The 23,546-nt window shown below is 41.4% G+C and overlaps 1 protein-coding gene across 1 annotated transcript in view; it reads right to left on the bottom strand.

Annotated features, from left to right (window-relative positions):
• Window positions 1-16,974, bottom strand: part of TNNI3 (troponin I3, cardiac type) — a 36,016-nt gene extending 19,042 nt beyond the window's left edge. The window contains exon 1 of the mRNA XM_069946663.1: window positions 16,853-16,974. Within this exon, the coding sequence (XP_069802764.1) occupies window positions 16,853-16,974 (122 nt within the window). The remainder of the gene's footprint in view (window positions 1-16,852) is intronic.
• Window positions 16,975-23,546: the final 6,572 nt, after the last annotated feature.

Below are 23,546 nucleotides of genomic sequence, written 5' to 3'. Positions count from 1 at the left end.
GGGAGTGATTGGTGCAACTAACCAATTAGGGGCGGACTGGCCCTTTAAATCTGAGACAGCCGGAGCGCGCCCTAGGAGGCGGGGACGTGCGCCGGCCGGCACAGACGGAGACAGGAGCGGGGCAAGGTAAGACGCCCCCCGGGGCCGAACAGGTAGCAACGCCGGGGCCCTGCACAAGGACCCCGGTGGCTGCATGGGGCAGAGGGAGGTCGTGGCGGCGTCCCGGAGCACGGGACGCCGCCGCGGCCGTGACAAGACTGAAACTGAGGTTCCAGAATTTGTTGGTTACCCTAGAGATTGGTTAATCAAGTGTTATACTGGGCTTAAATTCTGAATAATAATGAATAAAGCAGCAAGAAATGGAGATTCATGGAGCAACTATTAAGTATTGCTCCTGCAATTTTCCAGCAAAAGTGAGAATGATTCCAAATAAAATGTAGTACACAGGTATAAGCCATCTGGGTCAAACATTATGGGTCTTTTATTTTCACAGGACTAAACATCGTTGTAAAGACTGCACATTGGGCCCCTAATATAAGGCTGTAAGAACTCCATATGCTGCTTTGTGGTGACAGATATTATATTCCTGCCTATGGTACTAGACTAGAATACTTGTAGCATGCCATGACTTTTCACTAAGGTTTTTCCTCACTGATTTCATGTACCCTTGTGTAAAATCAAAGGCACAAGGTGTACAAAATTGGCCTATATACTTCTAGCAACACCTTATTTGTCTGGGTGTAAGCACTTTGGCTAGACTGGTAAAAATTATTATTATAAAAAAGAGGAAGGGAGCCATCTCAAACACATTTTACCACCTCACAAAATCTAGGCTGACCTAATGAATTCTGAGGAAAGCAGTGTCTCTCAAAGCTATAGTTCTTTGCAGTAGTCTCAGCACCACTATAAAGTACTACAATTATATATTTTTGGCCTATACTATCTATGAACTATACTGTACTGTACTAAGAAGCTTTCAAAATGGATTGTCTGGTTTATAAAATCCATGATGCATAGAGAAGACTACTAAACTCATATATAGAGAGGACGACTTATCCCAGATACAGAACAGAGGTCTTCTTACTGTGCAGTATTTTATATATAAGTGAAGAAAAGGATAGAATTTGCAAATCATTAAATCAGATTTAGCAAAATTGTGTCTGACTTTTATTTTAGACAGATATAAACCAATCACAGCTCCACATAAAATAGCACGTTATGCTGCCCTTTCTTTTTCCAGATGGATAGACAGAAACATGATAGATAGATACATAGATAGATAGATAGATAGAAACATGATAGAGATAGATAGATAGATAGATAGATAGATAGATAGATAGATAGATAGATAGATAGAGATAGATAGAATGTTTTTCAGATATTTACGTGGTCACTGACTCTGACTCACACTATGTATAAAAAAAACAGCAGAAAGTCAGTGTCATCATTCTGGGGCTGGAAAGTAGGAGTAAAATGACGTAATGTGCAATAAAATTTAGTTTCGGTGAACTGACAATGTTTTTTCTTTCCTTTAGGCAGATTGCACACTATGATCTGTAGTCTGCAAGATATCTACAATACCCAACCATACAAGTCATACTCCTAAAATACTGAATAGTGACACATAGTGAGGTGGAAAAAAGACACAGATAAAATATATATACATATATATTTTAATTACATATTCGGTGTAAGAATGTGTACAATACAGAGAACACCCTATTTATACGACTGGTAAATAAAAAACTGTGTAATTGCCTCTTCCCTGCATTTAGTTCACAAAAAATATAAAAAATATTATTGTAGAATTAGTGACATAAAAAATAAAAATGTTATACCTATGAGGAGTCGTAAAAGAAAATCTGAAGCCTGAACAAGTAAAGAACTCACAGTTTCTAGCAGTAAAAGGATTAAATTTCAAACTTTGTGGCATCGCTATTTTTCAAGGTATTATTATTATTACACTTATTTATGTTATTTTTAATGAAACATACAAAAGATGTGTACTATAGCCAGAGCCCTGAGGCTTAAAGTGACACTGTCACCCCTTTTTGCATTCTGGCTGCTCTACACAGGTGTGAAGGTTAGCCAGTTAGCCACGCCCCTTAGTGACGTCATCGCTGCATAGGCCATGCCCCCTCTGCGGCCATTGGAGTGGGCCAATCTAGTGGGGGTGGGGCCTAGAGCTTTAGGCCGGCCCTTCCAATGGCTTGTACCTATGCAACAATGATGTCACGGAGGGGGCATTGCTAAGTGGTGCTTTGGCTGTGAAGCCCCGCCCAGGTATCCCAATCCCAGATGATAAAACATTAAGTTTCACTGGAACAAGCATCATGAGGTATGATAGAAAATGGGGTATGAAAACTGCTAAATTTAACCTTTACCCTCCAGCGGGCATAAAGTAGATAGAGGTGGAGTAGGTAGAGTGTTGTCCCTCTGTAGATAAAATTGCTCTCAGTAGGTAGAGACATATCCACCGCTTGGTAAAATTTCCCCACAACAGATACAGTTATTATTATTTATTTATTAAGAAAGCGCCCTTAATTCCAGAGCATTATACAAGAGATAGGGGTAATAAACAGGAAGAATACAAGATCAACACATTACATAAAGGCAAATGGCAGACAGGTACATGGGAAAGAGGACCCTGCCATTGAGGGCTTACAATCTATAGGGTACTGGGAGAGAAACAGGAGGTAAAGTGCAGCCAGTCAAGTGTGATGCCGAATTATTATAGGTTGTAGCCTAGTTTGAAGAAATGGATTTTCAGGTTACATTTGAAGGATTTGATGGTGGATGAGAGCTGGATGTGTCGGGGTAGTGAGTTCCAGAGTATGGGGGAGGCTCGGGCAAAGTCTTGGAGGCGGTTGTGTGAGGTACGAACAAAGGGGGAGCGCAGAAGGAGGTCACTGGAGGATCGAAGGTTTCGTGAGGAACTGTAGTATGATATCTATCAGGTCAGAGACGTATGGAGGGGACAGGTTGTGGATGGCCTTGTACGTAATGGTCAACAATTTAAAGTGAATACGTTGGGCAATGGGGACCCAGTGAAGAGATTTGCAGAGGGGAGAGGCAGAGGCAAAGCGAGGGGAGAGGTGGATTAGTTGGGCAGCAGAGTTAAGGATAAACTGGAGGGGAGCAAGGGAGTTAGATGGAAGGCGAGAGAGGAGGATGTTACAGTAGTCCAAGCGGGAGATAATGAGAGCATGAGCAGCAGTTTTGTGGAGTCAGGGGTGAGAAAAGATCTGTGATTTTTGAGGTAAAGGCGACAGGAGGTGGTCAGGGCCTAAATATGTGGTTTGAAAGACGGGGCAGAGTCAAAGGTGACCCCAAGGCAGCGGACTTGAGGGACATGGGACAGAGTGCAGCCATTGATAGTGATTGACTGATTAGACGGGATGGAGCGAGGTGGGGGAAAGATGATTAGTTCTGTTTTGTCCATGTTGAGGTATAGAAAGCGGGAGGAGAAGAAGGAAGATATGGCCGATGGACACTCTGGAATCCTGGATAGCAAAGAGGTGAGATCCGGACCAGGGAGGTAGATCTGAGTGTCATCAGCGTAGAGGTGGTACCTGAAACCGTGCGATTCTATGATATGTCCCAGGCAGAGGTATAAATGGAAAAGAGAATACAGAACTTTGGGCAACACCAACAGTAAGGGGTCGAGGAGAGAAGGTGCTGTGGGAGACACCAAAAGAGCAGTTGGAGAGATAAGAGGAGATCCAGGAGAGGGCTGAGCAAGTGAGGCCAAGGGATGAAAGAATTTGTAGGATGAGAGGATGGTCAACTGTGTCGAAGGCAGAAGATAGGTCAAGGAGAAGGAGATTGGCGCGAGGCTTTGTCAGTTAGCAGGTCATTGGCCACTTTGGTGATGGAAGTTTCTGTGGAGCGGTGGGGGCGGAAGCCACCGTTGGCCTGTTGGTGGTGTTGGGGGGGGGGGGAGTCCCTTTTGACTTAGCTCGTTCCAACAAACAGGGTGCAGCCATGTACTAGGTCTTCAAGAAAGCCATACCCTTTAACTTTGTGGAACCCTCAAAACAACCACTTAACCAATGGAAAGCAATGTGACATTAACACTTACTTTTTTTGCTGCAAAAAGAGAGTGTCTTTGTAGCAATTTTTGCTGTAAAAGAGTCCCAATAGTAGCTGCAATAGGAAAGGTGTTGCAATAAGTGGCTGCTGAGGTTAACCTAAACTTTCATGTACCCCTGAAAAAACTGAAAAAAAATCACAAACAGTGATCACCTATATGCTATTACTAGACTATTTTCTTTGTTTTTAAGTTAATCTAATAAATACATCTATTAAATTACTATAAAAAAACAACATCCAGCAACATGGTACTATAGGGAAACATTGTGGTGCACAGCAGCTACAGTTTCTGTGCCAAAGCCAGAAGTGGATTTAAAAGGATTGGGAAATATAAAAGAAGGACTTCTTAGAGATGGATTCACATCTGGCTTAGGTTCAATAACTGCAGTGGCAGTTTTCCACAAAAACTACTGTGTGTGACAGTACCATAGCTCTTGGGTGATAGGGGTAGATGTGTAGCCCTAGCATTAAAGGACAATTCGGGCGTCCCCCCCCCCCCCCCACACACACACCTTAACTAGCACATTATATTTATATTATGTGTGTTAATCAGCTGTTCGGAGGATCCCCCCCCCCCCTGGAATTAACTGTCAACTACATCCTCTTCTCCCGATGGTGTCGCGTCATGAGCTTCTTCCTCTGTAATGAATGGGAGAGAAAAAGCTACTTGCTCCGCCCTGAAAAGCCCTGCAAGCTGGAAACCATGTGATGCAATCCAACCAATGGAAAGGCTGCGGCCGATGAGAGTTTCAAATGGCAATCAAGGGATGGCAAGTATAAAATCTATGTTTGTCACTATTTTTTTTTATTTTTTTGCTAGCACCTAAGTTGTCCTTTTAAAGCAAGACCTGTCAGCAAAAAAACAGGGATGTAAATAATCAAATGGGTAGGTAGGGCTAGTTATTGGGATTCTGAGCATACCTTTATTATTTGTATAGTCCTTTCCAGGGCTGAGATATAATAATTTTTGTTATTATGCAAATTAGGCTCAAAAGCCCAGAGGGTGTTTCCCAGTATGGCCAAAACCAAGGCAAGTCCAGGTCATCTCATCTGTAGACTGTCAGTCAAATATTGAAGATGGATGTGCGCGGCTACAGAATAGGTGTATAAGAGGATATGCACTAGACATGGACTCTTGCCCCGCTAGGGAACACCCCATGGGCCAACATGTTTGAATCTTTTATATATTTTTTACTTTATGTTAAAGAAAAAAAAATCAAATAGAAAAATCACATGAAAGTGTTTCCACATTCTACAAAAGTAGATGTGAAAGGAACATCTTGTTGAAATAATAACATATTGATGACATAATTATCATTTTAGCATCTTTTTTAGTCCACTTAAATGTTAATAATTTGTTGACAAATCTAGTGCCTTCTTTCATTGCTCGGTGTTATTTGGTTCCTGTATTTGGGTGTTGAACATGCTAATGTTTACTATTAAATAAAAAAAAGTATTACCTATAGCAGTCACTAGGTGTCACTAGGTATCAACCTTATACAAAGCAATCTGTCTAATAAGCCTCCATGACTTTTTTTTTTTTTTAAATCGTTTCTGTTGAATTTCTACAATTCATGTATTTTTTTTGTATCAAGATGACCAGTGATTTATATTCAATATTAGATGGCTACCATCATAAACCATGTACATTCAATGATGAACTGTGGTATAGTAATAAAAATCTTAGAATTGTTGCACCTTTAACCTCTCATGGCACAGTATAGGATGCTCCAAAAACCTCCAACTTCAGTTGCAATTATTTTTTTTGTTCAAGATCATTGCATTGCATTTTTCAAGAGTACATTTTGGGGAACATATACTTTATTGATCTCTATTAAGACGTAGGCTACACATCAATTCTTTTTGTGTGAACAGGAATGAATGTGTTACGTGACCCCTTAAAAGGATTGTCCACCCAAAAATTTTTTTCTTTCAAATCAACTGGTGCCAGAAAAATGTATTTCTTTTAAAAATCTCAAGTCTTCCAGTACTTATCAGCTTGTACTTGTCCTGCAGGAAGTGGTGTATTCTCTCCAGTCAGGAGAGCAAGAGAGGTTTTCTATAGGGATTTGCTACTGCTCTGGACAGTTCGTGGAATGGCCTCAGAGTATGGTATCGGACGTTCTGTGTTATTGAAGACTTTAGAAGAGGATGATTTAGAGGTAGTGATTTCTGACAGCCTTAAACTGAGTCACCAGTGCAACCAGATTGCCCTGTTGTTCTCTGTCCATAACTGAAAGTAATGAGCATAAGTGCATCAGAACTGGACCATGATGCAATGGAAAAAGGAAGCCTGGTCTAATAAATGTTTCTTTACATTATGCAGAAGGCCGAGTGCATGTGTATTCTTAATTAAAGGGGTACTACAGTGTGAGAAAATTGTATTTAAAGAGGAACTGTACAATGTTTTACCATATCTGTACGGTTCTGCCACACTGGTAGCTGATAGAAATCCAGGAAGTGAAGAAAATGGCCTTTGTGCAAATCCACATTGTCTCCTGCTCCCCCCCCCCCCTTAGGAGACAGAGATTCCATGCCTCTGTCTCACATTGTGTGTGTTGGCTGGGGACAGGCTGATGATGCAGACAGGGGGCCAGGGCGTAATGTCACAGGAGGCTTGGCTGGATCCTCCAATCCCCTGAGTGATCAACCATCTCTGACCGGCCAGAAGCAGGTGCTGCAACTTCACTGATTGTGCAAAACTCACTATGCTCACACATGTTGGAGTTTCATTGCAGTACTTCAACATCTTCACAAAAATGATGCAGTAACACAAGTAAATGATGCTAAACAGGAAAGAGGATCAGAGCCGGCACTGCCAATCCCACCTGGAGAAAAAATAAGCCATAAAAAGTATATCCCATGTAAGATAATATCGGTTAAGTCCTTATTGTGGGGCTCAACCTCAAAGATAAAAGATGCTTGATTATAATATATGCATGGAGATAAAAATAAAAAAATTTTTTATTAAATTCAAAAAGTTTACTTTACTTTATTCCAATATCGACATTGTAGGTAGTAACTGTGCGCTTTGAGGTGTTACAGGTAGAGAATACAGCGTGCTGTGTGGTGTTACAGGTAGAGAATACAGTGTGCTGTGTGGTGTTACAGGTAGAGAATACAGCGTGCTGTGTGGGTGTTACAGGTAGAGAATACAGTGTGCTGTGTGGTGTTACAGGGAGAGAATACAGCGTGCTGTGTGGTGTTACAGGTAAAGAATACAGCATGCTGTGTGGTGTTACAGGTAGAGAATACAGCCTGCTGTGAGGTGTTATAGGTAGAGAATACAGCGTGCTGTGTGGTGTTACAGATAGAGAATACAGTGCGCTGTGTGGGGTTACAGGTAGAGAATACAGCGCTGTGTGGTGTTACAGGTAGAGAATACAGCGTGTTGTGTGGTGTTACAGGTAGAGAATACAGTGCGCTGTGTGGTGTTACAGGTAGAGAATACAGTGTGCTGTGAGGTGTTACAGGTAGAGAATACAGTGTGCTGTGTGGTGTTACAGGTAGAGAATATAGTGCTGGGTGGTGTTACAGGTAGAGAATACAGTGTGCTGTGAGGTGTTACAGGTAGAGAATACAGTGTGCTGTGTGGTGTTACAGGTAGAGAATACAGTGCACGAACTGGAGAGAATGGAACCGCTGCACATCCCATCTATGGCTGATACTAATGCCGCTAGGCCTATATTAAAGATCAACACCAGAGTGTCTGTATATGAATTGATCAAGCCATATTGCCCCGTGTACCACCGCGCAGGTCCTCTGGTCCACACGGGTCCCTACGCTAACTCCACACCGTGTCGGTCAGCGACAGCCAACCCCGCAAAGCGTGCACGTGCAGGGAAGGGAGGCCATGGAACGGCCCTGCAACCCCAATGTCACAGGACCAGACCCAAAAAGCCCCACCAAAACCCAGCCAGCACCACCGGCGGGGAAGGCTGCCCCCAAACGACACAAGTATGGATATGGTATTACACTTACCATTGCTGCTCTCACAGAATGGGGAAGACATAGGGTATCAGAAGACCTGCACGTGGTACATGAGGCAATATGGTTTGGCCAAATTATATACTAACTTCTGATGTTGGTTTTAAATGTAGCTGAATAAGCTTTCGTGTCAGCCATGGGTGCGATGTGCAGCCATTTCTGTCTTTTTGGCTTGTGCATATTTTATGTATTCTGTCCCTTTTTTCATTGTGGCTAGCACTCGTGCTGTGTAAGACCCATGTGATCCAAATTAGCAGGAAGCACCTGTGTACATAAGGGGAGGATCTCCTAGTATTCTCCCATTCTACCTGCAGAGGAATGGAGAGAGGTAAGAGCTTGTTCACACTTGTGTTGCTTGGCGTCCACTTTTTCCGCCGGTGGCGCCTGCGGGGTTTGGGGTGCCCTTTTGGGTCTGGTCCTGTGACAATGGGGTTGCAGGGCCATTCCGTGGCCCCTCTTCTCTGCTTGCGCACGTTTTGCGGGGATTGTGGTCGCTGACCGGCACAGTGATGATGTTTGGTTAGGGACTCATGTGTATCAGAAGACCTGCACGTGGTACATGAGGCAATATGGTTTGGCCAAATTATATACTAACTTCTGATGTTGGTTTTAAATGTAGCTGAATAAGCTTTCGTGTCAGCCATGGGTGCGATGTGCAGCCATTTCTGTCTTTTTGGCTTGTAGAGAATACAGTGCGCTGTGTGGTGTTACAGGTAGAGAATACAGTGTGCTGTGAGGTGTTACAGGTAGAGAATACAGTGTGCTGTGTGGTGTTACAGGTAGAGAATATAGTGCTGGGTGGGTGGGACTTCAATGAAATGATAAAGTACTGCAAATAATTTAGTAACACAGTGAAACTGCAATGTGTGAACACAGCATAATGTTCAGCAACAGATTTGGGCGTGGAATGGGCAGGGTGGGGGACTGCGATAAACAGCTGAGGGAAAGCAATGCATTCTGGAACCTGTAGTTCTGTGTGCAACTGCTCAACCAGGAAGTACAGCCACACAATACAGAACAAAGACCCCCAAAACAAATGGATTTTTGGTAGTTTAAAAACTGGGTCAGACAGGTAAGCAATGCTACATTGCTTCTGCAGCAGGTTTTATTTTTTCCCCTCTAGCTGGAGTACCCCTTTAGGGGAAGAGATGGCTATAGGATGCACAGTAAGAACAAGACAAGCTGGTAGCAATAGTGTGATGCACTGGGCAACCTTCTTATGGGAAATGTTTAGCAATCATCCTGCTGCTATTTTTATGTGTTTCAGACCAAATATGCTCAATTCTTAAAGGGGTTATCCAGAGCTACAAAAACATGGCCACTTTCCTCCAGAGACAGCCTTACTCTTGTCTCCAGCTTAAGCGGGGTTTTGCTGCTCAGTTCCATTGAAGTGAATGGAGCTTAATTACAAACCACACCTGAACTGGAGACAAGAATTGTGTTGTCTCTGAAAGAAAATGTCCATGTTTTTGTAGCACTGGATAACCCCTTTAACAATGATATCCCCTAATGGGAGTGGCCTGCAAATTTCAGAGCATATGTGAGATATGCAGATATAACAAGTCCAATTCATGAGGACCCCAACCTAAATGGTAAATGGTCAATTCACTTAGACATGAACTGGTGACATTAGGGTGGTTTTACACACAGCTTTTTTATATCATTTTTTTACTCCATTTTTTAACTAAAACCAGAAGTGGCTCCAGTAAGAAGTAGAAATCCTTCCTATTATTTCCAATTTCTTTTTAATCCACTCCTACATTTGGCTCAAAAACTATTGTGTGGGACAGCAGTCTTTGATAAAATTGTAATGTACATTCTATTGCTTTATTTTTTTGTAAACCTAAAGGAGAAGTCCGGCGAAAATTTTTATTAAAGTTTTGTATTGACCCCCAAAAGTTATACAAATCACCAATATACTCTTATTATGGAAAATGCACATAAAGTGCTTTTTCCCTGCATTTACTACTGCATGAAGGCTTCACTTCCTGGATAACATGGTGATGTCACGACCCGACTCCCAGAGCTGTGCGGGCTGTGGCTGCTGGAGAGGATAATGGCAGGGGGACACTGAGGGACACAGGACACTGGAGGGACACTGAGCATCCCTCTGCCATCATCCTCTCCAGCAGCCACACCCCGCACAGCTCTGGGAGTCGGGTCGTGACATCACCATGTTATCCAGGAAGTGAAGCCTTCATGCAGTAGTAAGTGCAGGGAACAAAGCACTTTATGTGCATTTCCCGTAATAAGTGTATATTGGTAATGTGTATAACTTTTGGGGGGCAATACAATACTTGAATAAAAATTTTTGCCGGACTTCACCTTTAAATATGTTTATCTGTTGGAACAATAAAAACTAGTTGCAGATCTGGACAATGAAATTAAACTATTTACTTTAAATTAAATAAATATTTGTACATTTTCTTATAATTATTTGTAGAATTTTCACATTTTTTTCATATTTTTGTTTGGAAGTTTCTTTTTACCTGTCTTTTCACAACACAAAGCGCTCAGGCACAGGTGCTCAGGCACTGTATAACATTGGAGAGGTTCTAATAAGATTGTTTCTACTGTTTATCTGGCAAAATAACAGATAAGCAATCCAATTCCATCTTGGAGAATTGTAGATACCGTTCTCCTAGCGGAAGATTGGAACAGATAGAGAGAGATAAAATCTTACAGAAAAGTATAAGCAAAGCCAGGGGTGATGTGACAACTATTGACAGCCGAAATTATTTTTGTCCTTTCAATTTATTTAGATGACGGCACTATTCTTATAGTTCTCTTTCACAGTAGCATATTACAGTGAATATAATTTATTCTAAAAAAAACAAAAACTATTAAATATAAGAAAAACTTTCTTAGGCCGCATTTACTTCACATTTTGGTGCTACAGTGGGATAACAGGAAAAAGTTATTACAAGTATACCATAACTGTAATATACCGGATGTAATCTACTAGCATGATGTGAATGCCCTAGCTGCATCTGTTTCTAGGAAAGCTACGTGATTACTAATGTGGTCACCCATGTTTCCTAGGCAACTGAATAAAAACTGCATAGTGCGTTTGGTCTCAGCCATGTCACATGACCTAGCTGGACTCAAGTAAGTCTGGGACTGTTCAGATCGCATCCACAAAGCAAGGAGATAAGTGCTTGTCACCCCCCTCGTTTTACTGCTCAACCAGGGTCTTAACACTTTGATATGTCACAGGTTTTTGTTTGGTTTGAGTTGAGAAAATTTCAAGCATGCTCAGGTCCCTAAGGCTGCATCCAACTTTAGCAGCTAATCTGCTAATGAAACGTTGGATGAACCAGTGTGCTCGAATTTTGCTTAACTGTAGTGACAGGTACATTTTATTGCGATGGTCACTACAATGTTTAACTATATAAAAGTTAAAATGGGAATAACCCTTTACCCTTAGAGGACCGGGCCAATTTCAAATTTAGCGTTTTAGTTTTTTCCTCCTTGTGCTTAAAAGGCCATAGCAGTTGCATTTTTTCACTTAGAAACCCACATAGGCCCTTGTTTTTTGCGCCACTAATTGTACTTTGCAATGACAGGCTGAATTTTTTCATAAAGTACACTGCGAAACCAGGAAAAAATTCAATGTGTGGTGAAATTGGAAAAACAACAACATTTATTTGGAGGGTTTTTGTTTTTACGCCGTTCGCCCTGGGGTAAAACTGTCTTGTTATATATGTTCCTCAAGTTGTTACGATTACAACGATATATAACATGTATAACTGTTATTTTATCTGATGGCTTTTAATGGCTCTATTCCCAGGCTTCTAACGCTTTTATCCTTTGGTCTATGGGGCTGTCTGAGTTGTCATTTTGCGCCATGATGTGTACTTTCTGTCGGTACCTTGATGGCGCATATGCGACTTTTTGATCACTTTTTATTACAATTTTTCTGGATTTGATGCGGCCAAAAATGCGCTATTTTGCACTTTGGGATATTTTTGCCCTTATGTCGTTTACCGTGCGAGATCAGGAATGTGATAATTTAATTGTTCAGGCGATTATGCACGCGACTATACAAAACATGTTTATTTATTTATATTTATTTATAACATGGGAAAAGGGGGATGATTCAAACTTTTATTAGGGGAGGGGGCTTTTATTAATACTTTTTTTTTTTTTTTTTACACTTACACTATAAGTCCCCCTGGGGGACTTCTAGTATAAGTACACTGATCTCTCATTGAGATCTATGCAGTATAGTTATACTGCATAGATCAATGAGATCGGCACTCAATTGTTTTCGGCTGCTGCAGCCGAAAGCAATTGAGTGCCGAGTCGGGATCAGTGCCATTACGGCACAGACCCCGGCCGGTGCCGGACATGGGGATAACATAGATAACATAGTGTAAACCTACCCTTTGGGCGGAAAGCGGATCTGTGGCAGAAAATTCTTATATAGTTACATAGTTAATACGGTTTAAAAAAGAAACATGGCCATCAAGTTCAACCAAGGAGGGGATGGATGCAGGGAAGTGGGGTATACAAGGAGGGGATGGAGGCAGGGAAGGGGAATATACAAGGAGGGGATGGAGGCAGGGAAGGGGGACAGATGATCATAGGTTCTATACATATGCATTTATATTATTTTGGTCTAAGAACTTGTCTAGGCCGGTTTTGAATACCTCTACTGTTTTTGCTGTGACCAGATCCTGGGGTAGACTGTACCACAGATTCACTGTTCTCATGGTAAAGAAGGCTTGTCACCAAATTAAACCTTTTTTCTCTAGGCGGACACAGCGCCCCCTTATCTTTTGAGGGGGTTTTACCTGGAACATCTTTTCCCCATATTTCTTATAGGGGCCATTTATATATTTAAATAAATTAATCATATCTCCCCTTAAATGTCTCTTCTCCAGACTAAACAAATTAAATTCTTTTAATCCATCCTAATACCGAAAGCCCCTATTCCACGGGCCGACTGTGAGGAGCAAACAAATGCTGTCTGCGCTCGTTTGCTTATCGTCCCCTGCTCGCTGCCACCGCTACTACACGCGGTGGCAGCAAGCAGGTGAGTGCAGGAGGGTCCTTCCCTTCAACTTAACACCTAGTTCTCCAAAAATTATTTTTAATAGACCTTTTAATAGTCACTCCAATCACCAGCAACTCTTCTTTAAGTCCACTTATACAAACCACTTGTCAGCAAACCCAGCAGAGAGCAAGAATTCTGCTCGGAAATTCTGCAGTATGAACAACAGAGCAGAAATCCCATTGAACCCAATAGGACATTGCTCTGTTCATATTTTACGGGAGGAATTTCAAGCAGAAACTAAGAGCGGATTCTGCTTCAATGTGTGCAAGGGCCCTAATTCTTCATAACATCTCTGTATTGATAAGTTTCTTTCAGGGCTGCCCTTCTGATACAGAAAACCAATAATTTGCCCTAAAATTGTTTCCAAATGTGGGTTGTGAGTTCAAACTGCCATCAGCACATACGAAAGATTGGTTCCCTGAGACAAATTGTATTTGGTCTGAAGCTAGGTGGATATGAGCTATCTTATTTTTAGTTGGACACCACAATCCATTAAGCATGCCTACGATGAAATAGGGTTTTCTACATATATTAAATTATATTGCACATCCCAGCAGATCTGTATCTAGCACTAAATATAGTATCATTTGTGTCATTCAATACAAGGTCACAAGTGTAGGAGTCAGAATATAAGCTGCTATTATATATGACTCATGCACAAACTACGAGGCGATCTTATAGGAATTGCATTGCAGCATTTCTAATTACACATGAGAAAACAGAATATCATTATTTCAGCATATTTGCAATGGCATTTAATCCTGTGCACGTCTAACACTTGGGAAAATAAATCCAGCTTAATTTAGCTTATTGAGAATTCATTGATACCAAACCCTTAAGGCTCTATTACACTAAACGATTATCGGGCGTATTGATCCAATATCGGCCATTACAGAAAACAATTGTCTTGTGTAATAGAAGGCAACGATCAGCCGACATAAACGATGTTGGCTGATCATTGCAGTCGTTTGTCTTTCAACATGTTGAAAGACAAACGACTAATATAGCAGCGATCTGCTGCCAACGCTCTGTGGAATAAAAGCAGCGGCAGCGGACTGCTGCTATCTTCTATGGGTTGCCCGGACGATCTAGCGATCACCCCGGCAGCCCCCCCCAGCGTGCAGTTCCCCGCAGCACCCTCTGCACTCACCCGCGCACTGCCGACGTATGTAATAGCGCCAACAGCGAGCGGGGAACGAGGAACAAACGATGGCTAACAGCTCATTGGCTCCTCTCAGTCGCCCAGTGTAATAGGGGCTTTAGACTGGATTTAGATTATGTGATTTTCGTCATGATTTGTCACATTGATTACTAATTGTGTAAAATTATCACACCCACTAAATCCAAACAAACTGAACTGCAATTAAATAAATCAGGACCACAATAAGGTACAATACAGGCCCATAGCTGACATATGGCCATATTACAGCAGTGTGCATGAGGTCTTACCAACCAGGAGTCATTGCACCCTACAACATTTTATGAACAATGCTTTATTGCAGTATTGCCAACAGAAGAACAGCTGGCATACCAGGGCTACATTTTTAGGATTTATCTTGTATATCATGGAAGACACAGAATAATAAGGCTCTCACTAACATCTCTTTTTCTGTTAGTGCTAGAAGCCTCATCATTCAGCATACTTCATATGCTGGAGAATCTAAACACATGGCTGTATTGTCTTGTCTTGTATACTAAAACATAGTATTAAATATACCTGTATGCATATGAATATACTATCTCTAAAAAACGGCTTGCTGGTAATGGTGCAATATCTGTTGGAAGTACAGTACATCAATAAAATTATGTTGCCCTAGTTTTTATAGCACATTCGTACATGTGCAATTGGCTCAGATTCAGCCCTATTAATATCGACATTGCTAATAGGCGTACTGCAGCGCACCTAATATCGAGTAACTAACAGCACATTCATAGTTTACACTCTTGTGAGTAGCTGCTGTCAGACAGCAGAGGGTTTTTAGCTCCATAATAAATGCAAGAGTCTCGCTAAACTGAGACATTTGGAAGAGAAAATATATGAAGCCATCAAGGATAGAGTTATTTTAGGTCAAGAATATTCTTAATACTTTTTGAAGTGAAACCATTTATATATATGTCCTCTCGATATCAAAAAGAGAAAAACAAACAATGACAGCATAAGTGTAGCTCACTGATTTAATAGATGTTAATTATAAAGCAATTCATACAGAACCAATGTAAATCAGTTATGGTGTTGAGCGCGCCAGGTGGTCCCATCTTCAGGGACGGGAAATAGAAGATCAAATTGTATGAAAAAAAAAGGTTGGCCCTATAAATACGACCACAAACAACGATAATCCGACCAGCCTAACTGCGATTTGGCAGCTTAAGTATATACATTTTTATCAATATGAAAAAGTCTGTAAATAAATTATATGCTAATCTACTAAAATAATTGCAATTTATTTTAACCACTGTAATATTAGCCTAGAATTCCCATGCGGGCCAAATGTAAAAAATGAACTACAAGACATGACTAGTAGATGACTTATAAATGCCCACACTTATTTGCATCACTATGATTAAGATAGTAATGGACAAAATATATTACTATTATTAAATTGTATTGCTTCCTATAAACTTGAATAGAAGTTTGTCCACTCGATTTCCTTACTTGCCACCATTTCAGTTCATAGGCTGTGAAACCTTAGCGTAAATGTAACATACCTTAATGAGCCGAGGTCCAGGATAATGTTCCCAGCTTTTGCAGCCTTTTCAGAAAAGCAGCAGCCAGTCCTGTATACGTGATTGTTATAAAGTGGTGGAGGACTGATCTATTCCTTGTAAGGTATAGCACAGGGGGCCAGGAGTCAACACTCTTCAGCGTTTTATCTTGTAGTTCACTTTATCACATTTCATCATGCCAGACATTCCTCTAAAGCATTGTGTTAGGTGGCATTTAAAATAATGATGATGTTCTGCTGAATAGATTCATGCAATGTAATACAAAAGTGGATAACTGTAACTGGAATTTTAAATGTGAAGACTATTCAGAAATGAATTAGTAAGGACAAAACTTAAAGTAAGTAACTTAATAAGTCCTATGAATCTCCACAAACACAACAAAACAAAAAAGAATAAAATTATCTAGTGATAGACTAGGGGCACTCTATTATACATTGTCGATGTCTACAACTGATACTGTGGTGAGGCGGGGGGGGGGTTGGCCCTGGTCCTGTTTATTCGTCCTCGGCACGGTGGGGGGGGGGCGACTATGCCGCATCCTGGGGGTTGAGTGAGTATAAAGTAAGTAAAGGTAGGGTGGTGGGTGTAGATAATAGAGGGGCGCCCTGCAAGTTTAACCACACGGAGAAAATTAAAAATTTTGTACAAAGACTAGGAATGTCTGGTTGACATTAGACAGGAGTAATTGTTATTTTAGATTGGAGTTGTTGCTTTATGAAGTTCCAAATTGATTGTGGGGTTGGGATAGGGGGGTATTGTTTAGGTTTGTTTTGTGTAAAATAAAAAAATATAAAAAATAAAAGACTAGGGGCACACAGTATTTTTGGACATATATTTTTAGACATCAGTTTTACGAAAACCAGGAGTGAGTCCAAAACACAGAATTGGGCAAGTCTATCAATTATAGTATCTTTATGTTGGTTTTACTTTTGGTTTGGTAAAACTGCTGACCAAAATGAGGCCTAAAATACTGTGTGAATCCAGCCTTACACTTTGGGGGGATACAAGTACACCGGTCTTATATTAGGCCCCACGCCCTTTCCCTCGGCAGGATTCACTAAGAGGCGCATGACTCTTAGTGAATCATCCAAGCAGGTGTAGTTTTCGATCATGATTTACGCCTGCGAGCATGTAAATCATGATAAATGAGGTGCGGAAGGAAGCAACGCCTCCTCCCGCCTTATCATGCCCCCGCAAACTCCGCCAGTCCACCCATCGGGCGAGCGGGCCGTACGGGGGACGTACGTCAGGGAGAAGGGGAGAATCTGCACCTTCTCGCTGGAGTAGGCCTCGGCCGTATGTTTCATAATATGTAATATTCATTACAGAAACTTCTAGACAATTGGAGCAGCCAAAGCAAAGTAAAACCTATTATTGGGCTAAAAACAAAAACATAAAACTAAACCTTGAACTTTTCCTCAAGACCCTTGCAGTGAATGGTTGCATTTAGGCACAACATTTGAAAGTGCTGGCACTAACTATAAAGGCCCTATTCCACCAACAGATCTGACGACAGATTATCTACCAAAGATTTGAAGCCAAACCCAGGAACAGACTATAATCAGAGAACAGGTCTTAAAGGAAAGACTGGATTTCTCCTCTTTTCAAATCCACTCCTGGGTTTGGCTTCAAATCTTTGGCAGATAATCTGTCGTCAGATCTGTTGGTGGAATAGGGCCTTAAGGCTGGGTTTACATTGTGTTTACATTTAACATACAGTTTATACTTATAGGAGCACGTTATAAGTCTGACTTTTTTTTTCAATTCTGTACACACACTGTAGTGCATCTTCTCCCCGCTGTATGTCCCGATCAGTACAGGTCTGAACACACAGACCCACACCGATCAAAGCTTTTGACATGTCTTGGGTAGAGATGAGTGAACCGGGTTCGGGTTCGGGTTCGAGTCGTCCGAACCCGATCGTTTGGTATTTGATTAGCTGGGGCTGCTGAACTTGGATAAAGCTCTAAGGTTGTCTGGAAAACATGGATACAGCCAATGACTATATCCCTGATTTCCACAAAGCCTTAGGGCTTTATCCAACTTCAGCAGCCACCACTAATCAAATACGGAAAGTTCGGGTTCAGATGGACTCGAGCATGCTCGAGTTTCGCTTATCTCTAGTGACTATGTTTTTGCATACAGTAAAATTAAACAAAATGTAATGGAAAGAGTGAAACAAACAAAACACAGTGTAAACCTAGCCTAATGCTAGATACCTGCAAATATAGATGAACAGAATTCTATACCAGGTACTTGTAGAAACTGTGCAGCTGAGTTGGAATCATGGGCCTACACAATGGGATGGAGAGTGGTGGTCTAATAAAGGCAGATTCAGAATGTAAAGATGGTAAGGAGTAATGTGCAGAGCACATGTGGCACTATGGGATAGTGGGACAGGGTTTGCTTTGGCAGTCTTGAAGTTGGCTGATGAATAATAAATAGTTATATAAAAAGACAGTTGTACGCTGACATACAATATATAATAGAATTTATAATATGTGATACCTACTTTACAATCCATAATGATTCCAGATGACATAACTATTCTTCCCCAACATCCAGTTTGCAAAGATACATTTCATCCTCACATTCATACCATCAGTTCTGTGTGTGAATAGGCATTTATTCTATTCATCAGTACAAGTGTATGACAAGACATTGAGAATGTCCTGAACAAATGTGCTACAAAAATGAAGAATTGACAAGACATTTTCATTGCAGCGTACGTGCTTAAGCTGAAGTTTCCTTTATCATGAGTCAGGAAGAAAGCAGTCTTGAAGAATGATTCATATAAAGGATAATATTCAGGTGGACAAAGAGAGTCCTTCGGGTTCAATGTCTGATTTTACAGAACTAATGAGATATAGTGACTAATAAAAGTCTCGCCAGCATTGTCATTCAACAACCTAGTGGGAGGCGAAACAGTTTTTCCAATGTAGTGTAGTGTAAAGCTGTAGAAAATTAGTGTTTCACTTAATACTTATATAAGTCAAGCAAACAGCAATTTGTTGGCAAGCAATGGATACAACACTTGTACAGAGTCTTTACCGCCTTGCTTTAGTGTTATCGCTCTCAGGATTAGGGTATGTTCACACTATGGAATACGCGAAGAAATTTTAAGCAGAGGCTGCGTGGCGGACATGTCAATTCTTTGGACGGACGGTGGATTTAGTAAATAGGACAGGCGTAACTTCAAGTGGAGTCCACCATGTGGCCTCCGCTTGAAATTTCCTTGCGTATTCTGTAGCGTGAACATACTTAGGGTGCGTTGACACGTACAGAATCCGCTGCAGATTTGATGCTGTGTTGGGTTATTTAGTTACTCTAATATCAAATCTGCTGGGGATCCTGTATGTGTGAACGCACCCTTAGGCTGGGTTCACACTACGTATATTTCAGTCAGTATTGTGGTCCTCATATTGCAACCAAAACCAGGAGTGGATTAAAAACACAGAAAAGATCTGTTCACACAATGATGAAATTGAGTGGATGGCCGCCATATAACAGTAAATAACTGCCATTATTTAAATATAACAGCCGTTGTTTTAAAATACCAGCAAATATTTGCCATTAAATGGCAGCCATCCACTCAATTTCAACATTGTGTGAACAGATCCTTTCTGTGTTTTTAATCCACTCCTGGTTTTGGTTGCAATATGAGGACCACAATACTGACTGAAATATACGTAGTGTGAACCCAGCCTAAGTAAAGAGTAATTCTTTCAGCATTCTTCTGCTTTTACTGTTCATACTTAAGTCTTTCAATTTCTTCTGTAATATAGAACAAATGTGAGCACACTGGGAAAAACACATGTACATGTGCACATCTGTTCTGAGGAAGGGAGAATTTGCTCCCGAAACATGTTAACATCGTGCTAAAACTTTCACCTAAAAGTACCAATTTGTTTGCTATACAAATCGGAATACTTGATTGGTTATAGAGGTGGTGCTGGAACATTTGTACCTGCATTTTTAATTTTTCTTGTTTTACTCATCCATGACACAGACCCCGTCGGGAAACATCCCGTTAGAGGGTACGTCCAGCTCAGCAACCACTACTACTGTCACCATCTACTTCATCTGGATATCCACATCAATTGAGTGCCCTATCAGGGTGATATGCTACAAGCCCAAGGGGCTAGAAGGTGAGCGCATTATCTTACACCAGTATCTAACCAGCACCCTTTGGTATCACACAAGGCACCGGTGCCTGTTTTCTCTTCCTTTTTTACTCTTTATTATACCATGTCCTTCTCCTTTATTTAGTATTTATGCTACCATCATCAGATCTTTTTGCTATATTATTACTATCATTATGCAAAGGAAGACAGGATAATGGACCAGCATACTCTCAAAAGCTTCCAATATTCCCTATAATATATCTAATAGTTTCCACCCATGTCCCAAGGCGGCTATAAAGAGATCATTTGGTTCCTATCTGCCCAGTTGTAGGCTTATTCAGCCCAGGAGAGGCCATTGCTAGTGGGAAAATGCTAGCGTAGGGACCATGCCTCGAGGACGCCTTAACGTGGCGACATGGTACACTCTGTTTGATCAAATAGTTTGCTAAGATCCTCCCTTTTCTAAAAAAAATATATATATATATTTTAATATCTACAGAGCAGGTGTTTACTGTGTGTACGCTGGGAGGAGTATATACAGAGCAGGTGTTTACTGTGTGTACGCTGGGAGGAGTATATACGGTAAGCCCTTGCACCTGTGGGTTGCTGTTGCACCTTTTGTTTTTTGTCTGTACTTAAGCCACAAGCAGCGTGCAACCGGCAGTGTGAACAGAGTCATAGATGTGCTGCCAAAATTTCCCTTTTTTTCTGTTGAATGTGGGGGGGGGGGGGGGGTGGCTACCTTTTGTTGGCTTGCACTCCATTCATATCCCAAGGCTGCTACAAAGGAGATCATTTGGTTCCTATCTGCCCAGTTGTAGGCTTATTCAGCCCAGGAGAGGCCATTGCTAGTGTGAAAATGCTAGAGTAGGAACCATGTCTCGAGGACGCCTTAATGTGGCGACATGGTACACTCTGTTTGATCAGATAGTTTGCTAAGATCCTCACTTTTCTAAAAAAAAAAATAAAAAAAAAATAAATTATATTTTAATATCTACAGAGCAGGTGTTTACTGTGTGTACGCTGGGAGGAGTACCCCTTGGAAACAGGCTAGAGATATCTGGCTATCCCGTTTTGAGACTCGCACCAGGATGTTTCACTGGGCCCTGCGGCAGGAGATCCTCCCGGCAGAAAGAATCCACAGCTGAATGATTAATAATACTCTCAGGCAGGTGAACCTTTTGGGGGCCACCAGAAGGACTGTTGCCATGTCTTGTCTCACCTTCTTGATTATCCTGGGTATCAGACAGAAGGGAGGGAGGGTGTAACCTCTCTCTGGACCCCAGTTAAGATATAAGTGGCAAACAAGTCTATGGATGGTGATCCATACCTTTTTGTTATCATTTCAAAAAAATCTTGTAATTGTTGTCCTCCCCTTTTAGATGGAGGGCTGATAAGGAGTCAATGTTCTGTTTTGAAAATGAAAAAAAGTTTAAATGGCAGATTGAAAGGGGGGGGGGGGGGGGGGGGTTTGGACATCCCAGGTCCTCTATCCTACCAGGAGGGGGCCAGAGCATCAGTATGCAACCACCATCCTGGAGCCAGGGAGGTAAGTGCATGTTATTTCTTTCATCCTCTCCAGCAATTGTTCTTTAATGGTGGCAATGACACAGTTTTAGCCTATGGCTTTGCCCCTAACATGTGGGAATGTATTAGACAATATGTAAGATATTTAAAATGTACAGTTGGCACACAATGCACAGTATGGAGAATTCACATTAATTGCTCTTTATTACTTAAAGAGGTCCATAAACCAGTTCACAAAAAAACACAAACAAAATGAATAAATAGTCAGATAAATAAGGACACAGTTAGTATAAAGCTTACTAGGAATACTCCACAATAGGATGATAGCCGGCTCCTGCATGAACACTAGTGGCTTGTCATTTAGACTCAATACTAAATCACAGTGAATATGGAAAAAGAAATTCACTTAAAACTTGAAATTCGGAAATTGAAGTCCCTCTCATTTGTGCAAAACCCACAGGCAAGCTAGGTAGCAGATATTTTAAATCTGCCATTTGATTAGTCATGTAAGTAAATCATCAGTTAAGAGTCACAGGCAGTCTGCTATGGGCCACTATATCTGCTCTACAGTGTGAGGACCCCTTTAAGCAACTCCATATGTGTCAACTTCTAGAGGCACAGTGGGCATGACATGAAAGTGGGATATTTGCAGGAAACTGAGTCACATGTGAAATTTGAAGTTCAATGTACTGTTAATAGATTCCTCAAAACCTAAAACTACAACAAAATGCACTACATATCAGATTAAAGGGGTAGTGCGGCGCTAAACAATTATTCACCAAATAACACATATTACAAAGTTATACAACTTTGTAATGTATTTTATTTATGTGAATGGCCCCCTTCCCCGTGTTTCCCCCCACCCATGCTAGACCCGGAAGTGTGGTGCATTATACTCACCGCATCTCGTGTCAACCCCCGTCCGCTATCTTGGGACAATGACGTAGTCTTCGGGAGGCTGGCCGAACCACTCCATCCGTCCCTCATGTCAGCCCCCCCTCTGCCACGTCCTAACTGTGCTCAGCCGCGATTGGCTGAGCACAGTTATGCTCAGCCAATCGCGGCTGAACTGCTGATGATGCGGCAGAGGTGGGCTGGTATGAGGGACGGCTGAAGCAGTTTGACCAGCCTCCCAAAGATTACGCCATTGTCCCAAGATGGCGGACGGGGGTCGACACGAGATGCGGTGAGTATCATGCACCACACTTCGGGGTCTAGCGTGGGTGGGGGGAAACAAGGGGAAGGGGGCCATTCACATGCATAACACACATTACAAAGTTGTCTTACTTTGTAATATGTGTTATTTGGTGAATAATTGTTTAGTGCTGCACTACCCCTTTAAATTCCCATTGTGCTATACATATAGGAAAGGCTGCCGTCACACAAGGCAATTTTTTTTTAAAACTACCATTACAGTTTTTGATCTAGCAGGGAGGAGAAGTACAATTCCTCTTTATATTTCCCATTGTTTGTACTTTTGGCTCAAAGACTGCAGTGGTAGTAAAAAAATAAAAGTCAACCTCAATCTCTGGGTTTGTGCATATGGCAAAGAGAGTTGGGACACATCCTCAGTTCTATGTGCACACCCTGTAAATGTACAAGAAGAGGCAGCAGCTCTCCGCCTATTCCCTAGACACAACCGCATGATCGGAGATAATGGGGTAAGTCAGTGTAATTGTGCTGTAAAGTTATATGATATTTACCAAGTAGTATAAGTGCCCTTTCTCTTAAGCTCACATGGCAAATGAGCAATGTCCTGGTCTACCACAATGGATGTCAGCTCGGATAAATGTTACAGCTTTGCAGACTACATTGTGCCCTCGCTGACCTATGACTGCTTGTCTGTGTAAACCAAGAGTAAAATACGCACCTCTGTAAAATATTTTATTACCTTATCTTGCCTTTGTATACTTTATTGGGACATTTTTATTTAGTTCAGAGTGAACAAATATTTTGCTGCTAGTAGGAAGCTATGAAGCGGAATTCATTCACTGGATCGCTCATTCTTGGCTTACAGAGGGGGTTGTCTGGCA

Source organism: Dendropsophus ebraccatus, chromosome 12 (assembly GCF_027789765.1).
Source record: "Dendropsophus ebraccatus isolate aDenEbr1 chromosome 12, aDenEbr1.pat, whole genome shotgun sequence".
Classification (NCBI taxonomy): domain Eukaryota; kingdom Metazoa; phylum Chordata; class Amphibia; order Anura; family Hylidae; genus Dendropsophus; species Dendropsophus ebraccatus.
The sequence above is the reverse complement of the archived record's forward strand: the minus strand, read 5'-3'. Positions and strand labels throughout refer to the sequence as shown.